Genomic DNA, 19008 nt, shown 5'->3' with positions numbered 1-19008 from the left:
CTATCTCTGAATAGTGGCCAATAACCTTATTTTTCTTTTCCCTTGCCAGTCATTCTATTGGGTACCGACACTGTTGAAGGCAAAGGCAGAGGGTTTAAAAGTGAGCACTCTAGTTTATGCCTGGGCTGAATTCGTCTGATCAGCGGCTCACCCCTATTGTAAATACTTTCTGCTTCCTTGCTTGTTGTTTTATGTTGTAAATAAATAGCTAACCTTACCTGCAGTTGAGTAACGAGAACGGGGAGGTAACAGGGGAGGTGAGTTTGAACCACCTAGAGATTTTTCATCTCACCGGCACCTGAAAGGGAAAGTCTACTACATACAATTGTGGTCAGCTGAAGCTTATTCTTGGTTTGGAGTCATCTCAATTTCTGTAGCACTGAAATTATTAGACTGCCAGGGAACAGTGTAAGTGGGGATGGGAGATCAAGAGGGCTCTCAGCATATTATGAATTACGTGTAACAATTCTGGCCTCAATTTTTTTAAAACTGTTTATGAAATATATTATGGTTCAAATGGGACACTCTCTATCCATCTCGAAGAGTGACCTCCTAAGTTTTATTGCTGTAGACACCCTACTTTTGCTCGCAGCTGTGCGAGAGACGGTCAGGACGGTAAGAGTGCATCTGGTGGCGAGTTGAAGGAAACTCTGCATTAATCAATCAACCATGGAACAACTGATATGCTATTAGGTTTCCTGAACGCGAGAAGTTGCACCTACCGACAGCATCACCTAGAGTGCATGTGAATTGGAGCCTTTGAAAAACAACTGTGCTATAAGAACAAGCTTAGCACGAAACCTCTGCACTTATCACAATTAAACACACAGACCATCTGAAGCAAGTAGCCTTAGGTACCGGTGGATGGTTAGCGATCAGTGGAGATGCCTAAAAAAATTTTACGCCAAGGTGTTCGTTATGCATTCTATGACATTGAGTTGATGTTTTGACAATAGGACACCACATTAACAGCTGAAATCAACAAAGTTGTGCTTTTTGATAAAGTTGTTGATTGGCAGAGTAATCCAAGCTTATATCAGAACAACAGGGAACTTATACAGCACCTATTGGAGTGTACATAAGCCAGAAATGAAATATTTTGTTACAATTTTTGCCAGACAGCAACCAAGGTTGTGAGCGGAATGTTGGATACACTTGATTTCAGCATGCGTTTTTGATGCTTATAATTCTTACTTTTTCAAAAAGGCAGTTAATAAAAACGTGAACATCCAGCAGCCTATTCCCTCACCTCAATGCACCGATCAGGTATCTTACTGAGGAGTGGCTATCGCAAGCTTATTCGCTCGCGTAACCTCCAGCGGCAAATGTATTCTGAATTAGAGGTTGCTTTAAAAATTTGATGCCAAACTTATCAGTACAAACACTGTGTTATTTGATATCTTTCGGGAAATTTGTATCCATGGGATGTAAGCCAGAAATGTGAGTAAAGTTGCAGTGGCTTATTTTTATAAAAATTCTTGCTCGCGGGTGCAGCAGACATGCTGCTGCATCATAGTGGCATTGTTAAATTCTAGTTTTATCGTTGATGATATGTGCCAAGTGTGCTTGACTGCTGATCCCACATTTCGAAGGAAGTGAAACACAATGTTTGCATTGTCGGCGAGCAATTGTTATGCTTGTTCTACTTGGCCTGACTGGTTTTTCTCAGCGAAAACCCAAGGTGGTTGGAATTAGTGGAGGCCTTCACAGTGGCATCCCTCGTAGCCCATGTAGCCTTGGGATGTTGAATCTCGTATACCATGCTATGCCACGCCATGCTGTCTTGGTTCTTGCTAATAGAGGACTGAAAATTTTAAATAGGTGTGTCTTGAATTAGCGATGCCCTCTTTAGCGCTTCTCAATACACTTCAAGGGCTTCAATTTCACTAATTAACATGCTGAAGTTTGCCACAGTCTATATATGCTGCTGCTAAGTGTTTCGCTCGTTGTTTAGAGATGGACGGAGCACATGTAATAAAGTGTATTCATGCTTCTTTTATGTAGGGAGAAAAAGGCCCACGAAGAAAGGCAACGAGAGAGGTAAAAGCCTTTTTGTTTCATTTGTCTGTTCAGAAGGACATGCAAATATTTAATTTTTGATTGCAGAATGAACACAAAAATTAAGTTTTGGTTGCAAACAGCTTAGTACAAAAAGTTTAATTGGGAAAAAATGCTTTTGCCTCGCCGAGATGGTGCAGTGTTAAGATGCTCAACTACTGTGCCAGAGTACCCGGGTTCGAACCCGACCTGCGGCTGCATTTCGATGAAGGCGAAATGAAGAGGCGTCTGTGTGCTGTGCGATGTCAGCGCACGTTATAGATCCCCAGGTGATCAAAATTACTTCATAGCCCTCCACTACGGCTCCTCTTTCTCTCTTTCCACTTTAATTCCCACCTTCCTCCCTTTCCTTACTGCGCGGTTCAACGCAAGTGTGACAGATACTGCGCCTTTTCCTTCCTGGTAACCAATTATTATTATTATTATTATTATTATTATTAAAAATGCTTTTCACATGATTGAAATGCATTTCAAATTGGTAATTTACTCATCATTTTGTTATATCTGTAAGGTGTGTCCGGCATTGAATAAGTGTGAGAAAACCATGTAGTTATAATAAGCTTTAATTTGTAATTGAATAGCTTGGATGCTGCTCTCTGAATAACACAATTATGACCAGCAGAAAAAATGTTGACAATCCGACTTACTGCTTATTTGACAAAAGAGTTTACTGAATGCTATGAGGAAACATAGTGAGGTGGCCAGGTATCTCTTCACTGGTGGCATGACTCCAGAGATCACTGCTGTGGGGCATGCTTAAGAGATGCAGTTTCTGGGCAGTATGCAAGTCTAGTGCGAAAGTGGTCGCTGCGAAACAATGCATGCAGGATAGTGCCTTGCCCGTCCTCTGCAAGTCTGAGACCATCTTTTCGTAAGGTCATCAGTGCTAGCACACGCCCAGCTTCATTACTGGTGCCGTCATTGTTGCCACTTGCGGTGCGACGCAATTCACGTCATTTTGTGATTGACGAGTGCGCAGCACCTGCATCGTGGTGGCCCTCAGGGGATGTCATTGCAGAGCATTGCTACATGTGCACTTTTGATGCCCGCTCTGCAGGAAATTGATGCGACAAGAACAAGATGCTCTAACTAGCGCGCACTGTTCACATACTTTGAATTGTAAAAATAGTGTGTGAATGGTCAATTTGCAAATATTCGTTAGAAGCAATTAAAGATTTCAAGTATTGGTGGAATCCTACAGTTAACCTAAACATGAAGATTCTTAGGGATGTTATTGTGAGGCACTGTTTGAAGCTGTTTTCCAGCGTGTTCATTTTTCGCTTGTTTTTTTGCAGAGACCGGGAGAACAGGCTACACATGCACCACAATCTATCCGAAGGAATTCTACGCAACGGGGACTATATGGATCCACGTGCGGCCAGCAACAGTCACCATCAACTTGTCCGAGACAGGGAGCCCCATTCACGCCCAACGGAATGGCTTCGAGAGCCCCCCACACGGTCACCTGCCCGAGCCCCCAAGGTTGAAGGCCCCTTTGAATCACCAGTGCCGCCTAAAGTTGAAATCAGGGTGAAAGAAGAGAGGCGTGAACCTGAAGAACCTGAGCGGAAACGCCCGGCACCACCACCTGCTGCCGCCGCTGTGCCACCTGTTCCATCGTCTGAGGACTTTAGAAATGCTCATTTCCTGGGCCTCGGAGCTGCTGAAAGAGCAGCTTTCTGGGGAGCCGCTGCTCCCCTTGGAGCCCCTGGCAGCGACCCTTACCGGAGCCTGCTGGATTTCCACCACCCAGCCGCACGTGGTGACCTCGAGCGGGAACGCTATCGCCTCCTCAACCCCATGGTAGCGTTTCATGACCGGTTGCGTGACATCTCGGAAATTGATCGACTGACGCTTGAAAGGGAACTGCAAACCAAGCTCGCCGCTCCTCCACTCAGGCCCACCGACCCAACACCATTCTCTGCACTTTTTCCACCGTTAGGTCCTCCGAATCCATACCTGGGAGGCCTCGCAGGGCTGGCGGCATCCAGCAGGGGTGGAGGAGCCAAGAATGGTCCCGTTCCGCCTGCTGCGGGTTCTCGGCCAGAGGGTGCTGTCCCACCTCCATTAATTCCCTGTGGAAGCGCTGGACCAAACAGTGGCCCCCCAACACCGCATGGACTGTCACCCCTCAACCACAAGCTAGTGGACCCACACCACGATCTCTATGCCAAGGAGAGGAGAGAACTGGCCAACCACAAAGCAGAGGGGCAGCTGAGGTAGTGGCGGCAGGGGGTTTCTCACCGGTGGGAGGATCTCTTTGTTCCAAAAATTGAATGCGGGCAAGGTCGTGTTCCTCACACTGGGCAGTGATCACTCTTATGGCAATTAGGTTCAAAGATCTGAGAATAATGAAATGCGATGCAGAAGATGAGAAACTGAGAGCGAGCCAATTTAGGAAGAGATGATAGAAAGGAACTTGAAAGTGTGTGCTTGGTAGGGAACCATTCTAAAATCTTCATGGAGAGGGAATAGTGAGAAAAGTAAGCTGTGGGTGTTCACGCTCCAGTCAAGAATCTCCGGAAGTGCTCTTTAAACATATCTTATGTGCAAAGTGCATCAGAACTAAGGCACTGCTTATGAACGATTGATCTTCGAGTTGGTTCTACAGACGACCACACAAGTCATGTAAAGTTTTCTTTTTCAATGCACACTTCTATTCAAGCAGTGGCTGCTGCTGTTCCTTCTTTATACATCTTTGTGTACTAATATGTATCGTAAGCAAAGGGCTTTAAGTTTGCCCCCCCCTCCCCCCCATCCCCTATTCAGTTCTGTCCACTTCATGCTACGATGCCATGAAAATGACACCCATGGATTACCAATATCCCACAGCAGGCGATACAACGAACATGGTGGTACAGTGCGCAATGCAACTTGAGCTAGATTTTTCAGCATGAGCCAACGACCTTGCCCCCATTCTCCCCGCTGCTGCTACCTGCGATGGCCGTGGAGGATGTGCAACCATAGTGATGTTTCTTCTCTTCCGTCTTGTCATTTCTTTATTGTTTTTAAATTTATGATTGTGCTGTTGAGCGGCACGTCGAGCTTTCACATGGACTACTTCCATTACACGTCTCGTCATGCGGCGAGGGTGCCAGCGTGTCAAGTCAAATGCGGAAGAAAAGTGAAATGGGAAGAATGTGGGAGATGGGGAGAAAAGTGTAAATGTGTGTGTGTGTGTGTACATAGGTTTTTAAAGGAGGAAAAACTGTGTGTGTGTGTGTACATGTGCGTCTTGTTTTTTTGTACCATAGTTTGCCTACGGTAGTGAAAGGAGTGTGAGGGAAAAATGAGTGGTGAAGAATACAGACAAGAATTGTGTGTGTGTACATTCTGTGTGTTCATAATGTACATAAACCATCTGGAAGCGTGTTTGTTTCTTCTGTTTGATTTGTTTGTTTACTGCGTGTGCATGTTCGTGTAAATATTAAGTAATGACTTGAAAGAGAGAAAGATGGAGATACGTTCTCTTTTCTTGGCTGCAACAGGTTTGCTGTATACATACAGTGGGACTCTGTTATGTTCGTTCACCTCAAAGTGGTTTTTTTTAAATTGTTTGTTCGTTAAATTTTGTGATATGCACTGCTTGTATTGTTAGTGCGCGGTGCGTCAAAGTTCGTTTTTCACCTTTATCATCTGGTTGGCCGGCGATGCAAGTCCTCTTGTCTTGCAATGTTATTTCTTTTTGTGCGTGTGTGTGTGTAAAGGTGGTATTTATTATTTCATACTATGAATAGTCAGTGCTAATCTGGCATTGTGGATGGTATACCTCCTCACAGTGGCTGTTGCAAAATTATTTCTCGCGATAGTGCATTTTCCACTTTCGCCACTTGCAACTTGAGGAGAGAAACCAAGAATCTGCAGAACGCATCAGTTATTGACTTCCTGTGGCAGTCTTGCCCTTGGGAGCGCACAGTTTTGGCAGTGTATATATATTTATAATGTTTGAAAAGGAAGAGGTGGGCATTTCATATCTTTTTCTTTTTTGTCAGCTGGAAGAATGGAATTTATCGTTGCTCATTTCCAAAAGAAAAACTGGGCTCACTGAATTGTTTTTCTCTCTGAGTAATCACGAACAAGGGTACACAATTTATATTCCCCTGCAAGGCTGATTCTTTTCTGTTTGATGGCTCTTAATCTGACTGTGGTGGGCATATGAGTCATAAAGCAATGCTATACCAAGCATGTTCAGATTGTGTAGTAGGAAAGAAGAGTGTGGTTGGGGGTTTTGCTGAATAAGAACAACAAAAAAACATCAACATTGGTGCAACAGCCTGTGAGCCACAGTTTGATTTAAGGATCAGTTTTACTAGTGGAAGATGAGGAGGTGGATGCGTGTTCCCAATCCTTTCTAAAAATCTGAACACCACCCATCATGTCTTGTGTAAGTGGGCCAACTCGCGACGTATTTATAAAATTGTCTATATATATATAAATATATATATATATATTGCAACTACAGAAAGGGAAAGCAGGGGATGCCGGCGTAGTTGCCTTATTTTTACTAAATGCGTCAGAGCTGCGCACCAAGAAATGTTTTTTGTTTTTTTTTGCGTGTGTGTATGTAAATGAGATGTCTCGCGCTGCTTTCCCTTCCCTATTTTTTTTTTTTTTTGGTGTTGCACCAAATCCAAAGTGTTTTAAAAAAGTTAGTGTACAGCAAGAAAATAAATGACAACATCGGGGAGCCAGCCTCCTCTCTGTTGCGAAGCTAGCGACCTTGTGGTGTTGTATATTCTTTTTTTTTTCCCCTTCTTGGCCATCACTTACGTTGTGGATTTTACTGTTGCCTTTTATAAACGACGGGTTAAAATTTATGCATTACTGTAGCGGCAATGTTACAAATTGCACCTCGAGACTGAAATCACAATCATTGCTTAGCACACTGAGAACACACCTGAAAATATAGTCTAGCTGGAGGGGGCTTCTTATGAACATTGCCTGCTTATCTTGTAGCTATTGAGAAAGAAATTCAGCCTGTTTTGAAATACCTTAGCATCTGTGACATTTTTCTATTTAAGCTAAATATAGCTTTCCTTGAAATCATCCCCCCTTTGGTCGATTCTCCAACTGAATGTTTACATTGTTCGAACCACGTGAAGTGAAAAGCTAATTCCAAAACAGACCTGTGGATGATGACCTGGCCTGGCAGGTTGTTTGTGATCTTTTTGCTTATTTCTTCCTACTTACTGCAGCATATTGTTACGTGGTGGCATGACAAGCGATAGAACATAGCGACACAACAGAAACTGAACGACGTGATGACATGACGATGAGAAATGCTTTAATGGCCAGCGGGCCTGGCGCGAGCACTCCGCCCCGCGCCACTGCCTGCTTCGTCATCTTCGTAGCATTACCCGGGGCCACCGAGCGATCGTCCCGATCAATTGCTAGAAATCCAATGCATGACGTGACAATGAACACAGACACAGGATTGGGACATGAAACGCTGGACACCACAATGAACACGAAGATGGGCAGACTGCTTGCACCGGAGCATCAAGTCCAATCTTCACCGTTTGCCGAAGCTCATGGACACGCCGAACAGCTTGGGCGGGGGTGCTGTCTTCGCTTGAATGGTCGTGAGGTTGCTTCGTCGTGGGGTCGGTAGGGTCGGCTTTGGGCTCTTCCTGGTCGTCGTGTGTTGTGGTCAGGGCTGGGGACGAGGCTGGGGACAGCGGCTGGTCGGGTCTGAGCAAAAAGGGCTGGGGCAGAGCTGGGCTGCGATCTCCACGGGCTTTCGACAGATGGACCCGGCGTACGGTTGGCTTCAACGGTGCAAGGCGAGGATGGGGATCATCCGCACCTCCAACCAAATGTTACGAGGTGGCATGACAAGCGATGGAACACGGCGACACAACAGAAACTGAACGACGTGATGACATGACGATGAGAAATGCTTTAATGGCCAGCGGGCCTGGCGCGAGCGCTCCGCCCCGCACCACTGCCCGCTTTGTCATCTTCGTAGCAATATTTCTGCAGTGGGTTGTTCACGTTCAGCATGAAGAGCAGGTGGTTATTCGTATTATTGGTGCATCATAGTATTCGTAGAAAAGATGAGATAAAATTCCTTGCAAGTAAGCATGACACGTCAAACCTTGAAATCTCGCGTGGGTGCAGTGACTTTAAGAGGGTTAACTGCTGATCTAGTTGGTTTTCATACATAACAAATGATTTTTAGCACAACAGGGACACAACACAAGAAAGAGGACAACATGGGCACTTACTCCAACTGTTTAATCAGGAGTCAGCATATGAAATACTATATAGCCCTCCTAGCTGATGCACATGCGTACAAGGCAACAAGACACACCATGCATCAATCTTATCACAGTAGGCGTGACAAAAATTTTCGTTCAGCTTCATATAGAAAAACACAAGTGTCACTAAGACAGCTCGGACCCGCATTTTTGATATGAAAGGCTTCCAGAATTTCACGAGCTGTCTGTTGTCTACCTCTGCCCAGAATCCTCACTTCGCAGAACCGTGGTTTACAATTGGTGTAAGCCCTACAGTGCGCACCATCATAATTTTCAATATCTGTTGTGTGTTCCCTAAGTCGGTCATTCACACATCGTCCCGTCTGTCCAATTTCCGCAGGACAACAAAATTTCGTGGACAATGTTGGTGGCACACTTAACGAAACGCTGGCCATGCCTCTTCTGGCAGCCGATCTTTTGGCTATCGCAAGTTACGCGACAGCTGAGCTGCGCAAGCTTGCGGGGGGCAGAGAATACAGCCGCTACTTTAAACCGGTTTGCCACTTCAGGCCGTGAGTGAATATGTAGATTTAAGGTAGCACTACAGGCCTCTCATTTCTCGCCAGCCTTCAACTTTTCCGCCACAGGGAGCAAGACCGGCTTAAGGAAGCTGGCTTCAACAAGCCTGTCCAATTGATTATTACAACTAGTTTGCATCTCATGCACGCACGATTTCCGGAGCGAGGAACCCGTGCAGAGGGTTGCGATGCCCCTTTTCACAACCTTTTGAGTGGGCAGAATTATACGTCAGGAGACCCTTTTGAGCACGAGGGGAATAAGCCTAGCAAACGTGTCCATCTAAAAACTTTAACTGTAAATCTAAAAACTGAAGCATGCCATTATTAGGTTGTTCAAAAGTAAAAGTTAGCCCTCTACCAAGTTGTCTAAAATCATCTAAAATGCTATTCACTGTTGTCTCAGCAGACAGAGTCTGTTGCTTATTTAAAACAAGCAACTGACTCTGCCATTGGAGACTAATGCATTTTTTGCAACTTTTTGCAGGGCATCATAACGGCCATATTAAGCAACAAATTTTTTTTTGAACGTCTAAGTTGAACAGGATCCCTAGCAATCACTTCATCAGAAACACAGTGCAAAGCCTGTCCACCATTTCCTATTATCTTTCCTATTTACTAATATTTGCAGTGTCATTCCCAGACGTGATGCTTTATGCAGTTTGATTGAATCATGTTCCGCTCATATTGCTGTATTATCCGAAACCTGGCTTTCTTTTGCTGTTAACGACGCTGAAGTATTACCCTCTCTTGCCAACTTCGATATTTTCTGAACAGATTGCAGAGAAGTGTGATGGGGGGGGGGTTCTATTTGCCACTGATCGCTTGTTGCATTGTTCACAGGTAAACATTTCATTCCCCCGGAAATGTTCTGGGCTTGCTACGATTCCAATTGGAATTTGTTATCACCCTTCTAACCATGACTTTTCGTTTAGTACTCGATTCACAATGTTCTGAACAGACTAAGAGTCCTATATTCAAATACACCAATCTTATTGTTCGGGGACTGTAATTTTTCTTCTATAAAATGGTCCGACTTTCAAAAAATAACCACGATAGTGAGTTTGTGCAGGCGTGTCCTGCTTTTGGGTTAGAAAAAATAATAAATCGTTCAGCAAGAATAACAAGTCATTCTGCTAACACTGGACCTTATGCTGACACTACAGCCCGGTAGCTTTTTGCCTATAACTTATCTAGAAGGGTTTAACGATCACCTGACTATTTATACTACTTTCTCGTGTAGTCTACAGAATAACAAAAAGATGAAGAAAACTCTTAAGCTATATAATAAATGTGACTATGACAGTTTTAACAATGACCTTGCTGCTTTCCTCGAAAACTTTACCCCTGATTTTCAAATTCGCTTTCTTGAAGCTAACTGGTTGCTTTTTAAATCCAAAATGCAACACCCTATCGGTATACACATCCCTACTATCAGCATAACATAGCGACCCAATTCTCCCTGGTATAATAAAACACTAAAATGATTAAACAACAAAAAGAAATTATTATTCCATGCGGCTAAAGCTACTAACGCAGCAAACGCTTGGAATAAATATTACAATATCTCTGCCAACTACGACGCCAAAGTAGCCCAAGCTAAGGGTAACTTCTTTTCACACACCTTGCCAAATATGCTGCTAAATAATCCTAAGTGCTTCTGGCAAACTATATCTCCTTGTACATCTAGCACAATCTCGCTAACTGATCATTCTGGACTTCCATACTCCGCCTCAGATGTTCCAAATGTCCTAAATGAGCGATCTTGCTCTGTATTCACTCATGAACCTCTTGATAATTTCCCTGAAATCCCGTTTTAACAACACTTCTATGGAAAACATTATCATTGAGCCAAATGGAATAGTAAAAATCATAGAATCATTACCCCAATTATCATCTGCCGCTGTTGATGGCATCAACCCGAAAATTTTGAAAAATGCTAAAATTATGTGTGGTCACATATCTCTCGTTTTCCAGCAGTCTCTTCATCCCCGCTACCATGCGACGCGGATTAAGAAGGTCATTCCAGTTTATAAAAAAAATAACCGGTCATCACCACTTAACTACAGGCCAATCTCGCTAACAAGTGTTTGCTGTAAGATTATGGAACGTGTAATATTCCCATACTGCCAGGTTTCTGACATCGCATAACTTTTGTCACCCTAACCAACGCAGAGGTCATTCCTGTGACACACAACTCTTTCTTTGCCTTAATGAGACACTTGTATGCCTTCATTCCTAAGGATGTCATATTGACTTTGAAAAAGCATTTGATAAAGTTCCTCATGCATGCCTCATTCTTAAAATTTCATGCTTGAACCTTCATTCTTTGGTTGTGGACTAGATTCGTGCTTTCTTGTTCCGTTATCAATTCGTTCATGCTAGGATGCTAGTTTTCATTCGTCATCTCTTTCTCCGGTTATATCTGGTGTTCCCCAAGGCACTGTTTTAGGCCCCCTTCTATTATCTATATTGTGGAAGAAGGCCACGTCGAGACGGCAAGGTCGAGACGGCAAGGCAACGGATGCCGTGTCTGGCGTTTTATTCCGCTGGACAGAATCCAAGCGCGTGCCGGAGCCAGCGCCGCGGGACGATGATGATGGTATGTACAAGAGGAAGAAGAAGATCATGGTATGTACAAATGAAAGAAGATCCGTGGAGGGCTCACACAATCTGCCGGGGGGGTCGGAAGCGGCCAGCCTGGCCGCTCCTAATCAACCGATGTACCGCGGCGCACAAACGGCTTCAAGCGAGATACATGAACAATTTCAGTTCCACGGTGGCGTCGGTCGGCGGGGTGATCAACAGGTGTGACTTGGTAGTTTACTGGGGACGTTTGGTTGATGACCTTGTAGGGACCAACATAGCGGCGCTGAAATTTATCACTAAGGCCAGGGGTGCGCAGTGGTGTATAGAGCAGCACTTCGTCACCAGGACGAAAAGAGACCACGCGATGCTTCGAATCGTAGCGACTCTTGCGGTCTTGCTGGCACGCTTCTGTGTTGAGGCGGGCAAGATGACGGGATCGGGTCACACGGGATAAGAACTGGGCTGGTAATGATGAGGAGTAATCGGGCGTAGAGAAGGAAGTGTCGAGGATTGTCGTGGGAGGACGGCCGAAAACGAGAAAAAATGGGGAGTAACCGGTAGTCCGCTGTACTGCAGTATTATAGGCGAATGTGACGAATGGTAGAACAGTATCCCAATTTCGATGATCCGGTGTGATGTACATGGATATCATGTCCGATAGGGTGCGATGAAATCGCTCAGTCAGTCCGTTAGTCTGGGGATGGTAACTTGAGGTTGTCTTATGGAGGGTGGATGAGGCCCGAAGAACTTCGGATACGACTGTCGATAAGAAGGCCGTCCCGCGGTCACTTAGAAGCACCCGAGGAGCGCCATGACGCAATACAATTGACCGCAAAAAGAAATTAGCTACTTCTTCAGCGGAACCAGTCGGTACAGGGGCCGTCTCAGCATAGCGTGTAAGGTGGTCGACAGCTGTTATAATCCAATGGTTACCCCTGTCGGAGAGAGGTAGGGGACCATATAAGTCGATGCCGACTACGTCGAATGGCGTGGCTGGACATGGAAGAGGCTGTAGGAGGCCAGCGGGCGAAGAAGTCGGCCGCTTGCGGCGTTGGCACAGATGGCAGGAAGTGACGTATTTAGCTATGGTAGAAGATAAGCCAGGCCAAAAGAATCGACTTTTCACGCGGTCATATGTTTTGTTAAAACCAAGGTGACCGGCAGTGGCGTCATCGTGGAAAGCCGCCAGTATACGTGGGCGAAGCGCACCCGGCACGACTGGGAGCCAAGGAGTTCCATCAGGGCAATATACGTAGCGGCGTAGTATGCCATCTTCGAGCTTGAAATTGCGAAGCTGTCGGCGAAGCCTAGCGTTGGGCGGGTTCGAAGCGCCGATAAGCCGGTCGATGATGGGCCGGCAGTAGGCATCAGCTAATTGCTGCGAGCGGAGTGCGTGTTTGTGCTCAGAATCGTCAAAAGAAACTGCTGTGATATGCGTCGGGGGAAGAGATGGTCGGCTGTGGTCAGAGGTAGAAATGCTTTGCGAAGAAAAACAGCAGGCTGATTCCGTAAGTGGGCAGCGAGAAAGAGCGTCGGCGTCTTGGTGTTGGCGACCCGATTTATAAACGACGTCGAAACTGTATTCCTGCAGGCGTAGAATCCAGCGGCCAAGTCGGCCTGTCAAATTTTTCAGTGAAGACAACCAGCAAAGAGCATGGTGATCGGTCACAACTGTAAAGTGCCGACCATAGAGGTAGGGGCGAAACTTTTGAACAGCCCAGACGACGGCAAGACATTCCTGCTCGGTAATGGTGTAGTTTTTCTCAGCTGGAGTCAAGGTCCGACTGGCGAAGGCAATAACTTTCTCACGCGAAGTTGCATCGCGCTGCAGAAGGACAGCGCCAAGACCGTGACCACTGGCATCAGTGTGCAGGATGGTAGGAGCGCTGTCGCTGAAGTGGCCAAGAACGGGATCTGATGTGAGGGCGTGCTTTAGGTCGGTCAAAGCAGTGTTGCACTGTTCAGTCCACACGAAAGAGCTTCGCGCTTTAAGTAGTTCATGAAGTGGCGCCGCAATAGTTGCGAAATGCCTTATGAAACGCCGGAAATATGACGCCAGGCCGAGGAAACTGCGCAAATCTGTAGTCCGTTGTGGGCGAGGAAAGTTCAAGACCGCGCTGATTTTATCAGGGTCTGGACGAATGCCATCATGGCTAACCAGATGTCCCAATATTTTAATTTCCTTCTGTGCAAAGTGGCACTTCTTGGTGTTGAGCTGAAGGCCCGCTGAAGAAAGACACGTCAGGACTTCATTCAGGCGCGTGAGATGGTCGTTAAAAGTTGCCGAAAAGATAACAATGTCGTCCAAGTAACATAAACAGGTTCTCCATTTTAGGCCACGAAGTACCGTATCAGTCATTCTTTCAAATGTCGCTGGTGCGTTACACAGGCCGAAGGGCATAACATTAAACTCGTAAAGGCCATCGGGAGTTGCGAAAGCGGTTTTTTCTTTGTCGCTCTCATGCATAGGTATTTGCCAATAACCTGAGCGGAGATCCAAGGTCGAGAAATATTCGGCCCCTTGTAGAGAGTCAAGGGCGTCATCTATTCGCGGCATAGGGTAGACATCTTTACGGGTAATTTTGTTGAGTGCGCGATAATCAACACAAAATCGTACCGATCCGTCCTTTTTTTTAACTAATACTATTGGGGAGGACCATGGGCTTGTTGATGGACGAATAATATCGCGACGGAGCATGTCATTCACATTTTCTTCGATTACTTTTCGTTCCGACAGAGAAACCCGATAAGGTCGTCGGCGTACGATCGAGTTACCTTCAGTTATGATGCGGTGGTGTGCAACACTAGTCCGTCCCAGTGGTGGGGAAGTGGCGTCAAAAATGGCTTGATGGGCTTGAAGCAATTCCAGCAGTTCTTTGCGTTGGTGCGGCATGAGGTCCGGACTGATTGTCTTCGACAGCATGAGAAGAGAGACGTGCGATGAATCACGTTGCTGAGGTAGCGGGGCGGTGAGCACCATCATGGACATAGGGTGAGCATCCACTATGCATGGCAGGGAAGTTCCTTTAGTCAGCACGAGGGATTCACGGGATGTGTTCGTGGCAGCTACTATCGCTGAGCCACTGCGGAATCGTACAAGACTTGATGGGAAGGCAATTCCACGTGCAAGATGACGATGAGATGGTGCGATGAGTACATCCCCGTCAGTGATGTGTTCTGACACAACGGTAACAAGCTTTTCGCACTGTGGAGGCAATACAGTATCAACTGCGGCAATGAGGGAATGACGTCCTTCAGAAATGTCAGATGGAAAATCACTGTCTGTCATATGAATGACACGGTCTCCACAAGAAATTAACGCTGAAGCGGTCGACAAAAAATCCCATCCAAAAATCATCTGATGCGCACACGGTGAAAGCACAGCAAACTGCACATGGTGGCGGACGCCGTCTATAACAATTCGAACTGTACACTTTGCTGAAGGATGTAGAGGGACGTCATTTGCTCCACGAAGTTGAGGTCCATCGTATGGTGTCGTTACCTTCCGCAAACGGCGGCACAAATCAGCGCGAATAACAGAAATTGCAGCCCCTGTGTCAATCAATGCTTCGACCGGTAATCCTTCAGCTGAAACGGAAATCATATTGTACGGGCGATGAGGAGGACTTTTGGTTAGTTCGCAGAGTGCAGTTTCACCTCCGGAAACTGCATCGCTTAGTTTTCCGAGTGACGGATAGGAACAGTTGTTGCTGGTCGAAGTGGAGAAACAGAGCGGCGGTATGGGGAAAGGGACCGGCGTCGGCATACATGGGCACCACTTGGTTCAGACGAGGATACCGGCGGTGGAGAGGATCGACGAGGTGGGCCGGGATTAGGTCGTCGCTGATAATATGAGGGTACGTCACTTTCGAAGGCGTCGTAACCACGCCGCTCGTTCTGAATGCGTCGACGACAGAAGCGGGATATATGTCCTCGTATTCCACAGTAGTAGCACACTGGGCGAGAGGGGCGCCAAGGTGCGTAGTAGGGTGGCGTAGGCTGAGCCGTCGTCACGGCGTTGATGTGGTTGTAGGGCGATGCCAGTTGGGGCGGCGGAACAAAAGGAGGGGGTGATGCTGTGACGTGCGCGTAAGTTGATGCTGGGCGGGGTGCAGGAGGGTCGGACGCCATAGGTCGGGTGATGGTTGCAAGCTCATCTTTAATGATGTTGCGGAGACCGGCGTCATTAGAAGGTACGGGAGAATGATCGCACCCATGTCGACAGACAGGCTTGAGGGCTTGGAGCTCCTCCCGGATGATGGCTCTAATCAGTGCTCGCAGATCCAGGTCAGCAGAGGTCGGGCCAGCAGCAATGCTGGGCTGCAATCGGGAGGACTGCAGCTGGTCTATGCGTTGGCAGGTCGCAATAATGGCGTCAACAGTAGAAGGATTCTGGGCAATCAGGGTATTATAAGCCACAGAATTAATTCCTTTCAAGATGTGGTGTACGCGTTCAGGTTCCGGCATGGTGGGACTAATACGCCGGCAAAGTGCAAGTATGGCCTCTATGTAAGACGCGTACGACTCATCGGGACCTTGGAGGCGAGAGGCGAGCTTGTTCTTCGCGACCTCAGTCCGAACTGCTGGGTCCGCGAAATACTGGCGGAACTGCTGCTTGAATGTGGTCCAGTTAGTGGTGTGGGGTTCGCGGTTAATAAACCAGGTTCTGGCGACCTCAATGAGGTAGAAAGAAACATTCAGAAATTTTAGAGCATCGTCCCACCGGTTGTAGTTACTGCATCTTTCATAGGTGTCCAGCCAATCATCGACGTCTTCATCGCGACGACCAGCGAACAGCGGCGGGTCGCGTTGTCGTGTGGGCACAGTCGGAGGGGGTGGTGCAGCCGAGGTAGAGGGTCCTGCCGATTCGTGGGTACTCTCGGTAGACATAACGATGGTGGCAGGTGGTAAACAGCGACCGGAACGCAGCTCCAGCGAGAGGCAGGGCACAAAACGGCAAGGGGATCAAGTCTTACCTCCACCACTTGTGGAAGAAGGCCACGTCGAGACGGCAAGGTCGAGACGGCAAGGCAACGGATGCCGTGTCTGGCGTTTTATTCCGCTGGACAGAATCCAAGCGCGTGCCGGAGCCAGCGCCGCGGGACGATGATGATGGTATGTACAAGAGGAAGAAGAAGATCATGGTATGTACAAATGAAAGAAGATCCGTGGAGGGCTCACAATATCAATGATTTGCCTTCTGTAGTGGTGGAACTGCTGCGTCAAACTGCGCTAATCAGAAATCCTGCTACATGCTGCTACAAAATCGATTTTTTGCCTACTTCTGCGCCACGCCTGCGCCAATAGTCGCGAATAACTTTGCCGACAGCAAAACCGAACTGTCGCGAAATCGAAACTGACATCTACTGGCAACGCTGTGCAAGGCGGAAGCAAGGCAGAAGAATATTATTACAGGTCCTGGGCGGACGATCACGTGACACAAAATTTACATTTGTCTACGTCACTTTTGCGTCTCCTGCCGGTGTTTTCTTTTTTTTTTTTTTTTGGTATACTGGGAGGGAGCGAGAGGAGGCTACAAGATAACAAGCCCAATGCGCGGAAGGGTGAAGGAGGGGCTGGCAGGCTGGCCGACGCGTTGACGGCTTCGAGCTGCCCTGGGCGCTCGCTTAATTTGTGTGTGTGTGTGTGTGTGTGTGTGTGTGTGTGTGTGTGTGTGTGTGTGTGTGTGTGTGTGTGTGTGTGTGTGTGTGTGTGTGTGTGTGTGTGTGTGTGTGTGTGTGTGTGTGTGTGTGTGTGTGTGTGTGTGTGTGTGTGTGTGTGTGTGTGTGTGTGTGTGTGTGTGTGTGTGTGTGTGTGTGTGTGTGTGTGTGTGTGTGTGTGTGTGTGTGTGTGTGTGTGTGTGTGTGTGTGTGTGTGTGTGTGTGTGTGTGTGTGTGTGTGTGTGTGTGTGTGTGTGTGTGTGTGTGTGTGTGTGTGTGTGTGTGTGTGTGTGTGTGTGTGTGTGTGTGTGTGTGTGTGTGTGTGTGTGTGTGTGTGTGTGTGTGTGTGTGTGTGTGTGTGTGTGTGTGTGTGTGTGTGTGTGTGTGTGTGTGTGTGTGTGTGTGTGTGTGTGTGTGTGTGTGTGTGTGTGTGTGTGTGTGTGTGTGTGTGTGTGTGTGTGTGTGTGTGTGTGTGTGTGTGTGTGTGTGTGTGTGTGTGTGTGTGTGTGTGTGTGTGTGTGTGTGTGTGTGTGTGTGTGTGTGTGTGTGTGTGTGTGTGTGTGTGTGTGTGTGTGTGTGTGTGTGTGTGTGTGTGTGTGTGTGTGTGTGTGTGTGTGTGTGTGTGTGTGTGTGTGTGTGTGTGTGTGTGTGTGTGTGTGTGTGTGTGTGTGTGTGTGTGTGTGTGTGTGTGTGTGTGTGTGTGTGTGTGTGTGTGTGTGTGTGTGTGTGTGTGTGTGTGTGTGTGTGTGTGTGTGTGTGTGTGTGTGTGTGTGTGTGTGTGTGTGTGTGTGTGTGTGTGTGTGTGTGTGTGTGTGTGTGTGTGGGTGCGCGCGCGCGTGCGTGCGTGCGTGCGTGCGTGCGTGCAAAGGATGTGCGAGCAGGCTGGCCAACGGTGACGGCGCAGTTTCAAACGAGTGACGGTTTGGAACTGCCCAGAGCACAGCTGTGGCAGTATGCACGCTTTCTTCCTTTTTTTTTTTTTCGTACGATTGAGGTATGGGCTGCGAATATGGCGCTTAGTAGCAGCGGCGGGAGCGAGGATTTGACTGTTTCTGTGCGCACGCACTGGACTCTGTTAGCCGCTTTTGTACGTTCAACACCTTATGCGGAACATCTTGTATAATTCCAGAGCTTACGCGCCATTTAGAAAAATTATCTCAAAATTATTTCTTTTCCTCCACTACAAAAAGCTGTGTGCGCGTGGGCGTCCGTTTGAAAATAACTCATGCGCAGGTATTCAATATAGGGAGCTTGCATCGATGATATTGTCGCTGGCAGCAGACGGCGGGCAGCGCAGCCAGGCTGAATTGAGCAAGTGCCGTGTCGTTTTCGACGGTCCACCGAGCAAACACGCGGCTTTTCGTGCGGTGCTCTTACGTGCATGCAATTCTCGGCAGATTTCTGATCGGAATCTACGTGTCGACACTAGCTGTGCCCGAAAAATCGGATCGACCTAGAGGTGGCGCCACCGTCACTGCGGTAGTGTGGATCGGCAGACGGCGGCGCTCGCAGAAACGCACGCTGCGAAGGTCTGCTTCGAGTTTACGGCGGGTTTGTTGGCGATGAAAACGTGTCTTCTGCAGAATTTCTGCAATATTGCAGAAACAAAATCCAACGATTTCGCCAATGCAGCAGAAGAAGAGCGGATTTGAGGAAAACAAAGCACGCAACCACCAGTCTTCTGTAGATTTACTTTGCACGTTTCTTGCGCTGTACCGCGCTCACGCGCCTAATGCTTGGGCCTGCCTAATGACAGCTTTGTTTTTCTTATCGACTTTTAAACAGTTTGCGGGTGTCTCATGCGAGTGAGACCTGCGAATTTAGTGTCAAGCCCACGCAGATACATGGTTCGTGCTCTGACCTGCAGTAATTTAGATTTAATCGAGAAAGCCTGGTTCATTATATCGTACTTGACTCGATGATTAA

The 19008-nt window shown here is 47.2% G+C and overlaps 1 protein-coding gene across 5 annotated transcripts in view; it reads left to right on the top strand.

Annotated features, from left to right (window-relative positions):
• LOC146197749 (uncharacterized) overlaps positions 1-6772 on the top strand; it is a 523674-nt gene extending 516902 nt beyond the window's left edge. For all 5 annotated transcript variants that reach the window (XM_084599657.1, XM_084599656.1, XM_084599658.1 and 2 more), the window contains 2 exons: positions 2005-2040; positions 3354-6772. In XM_084599657.1, the coding sequence (XP_084455783.1) occupies positions 2005-2040; positions 3354-4281 (964 nt within the window). In that variant the 3' untranslated portion in view covers positions 4282-6772. The remainder of the gene's footprint in view (positions 1-2004; positions 2041-3353) is intronic.
• The last annotated feature ends 12236 nt before the right edge of the window (positions 6773-19008 follow it).

This window comes from Amblyomma maculatum, chromosome 3 (assembly GCF_055883805.1).
Source record: "Amblyomma maculatum isolate TAMU_Amacu chromosome 3, ASM5588380v1, whole genome shotgun sequence".
In the NCBI taxonomy this organism is placed as follows: domain Eukaryota; kingdom Metazoa; phylum Arthropoda; class Arachnida; order Ixodida; family Ixodidae; genus Amblyomma; species Amblyomma maculatum.
Note: the sequence above shows the minus strand (reverse complement) of the source record. Positions and strands in the feature narration are given on the sequence as shown.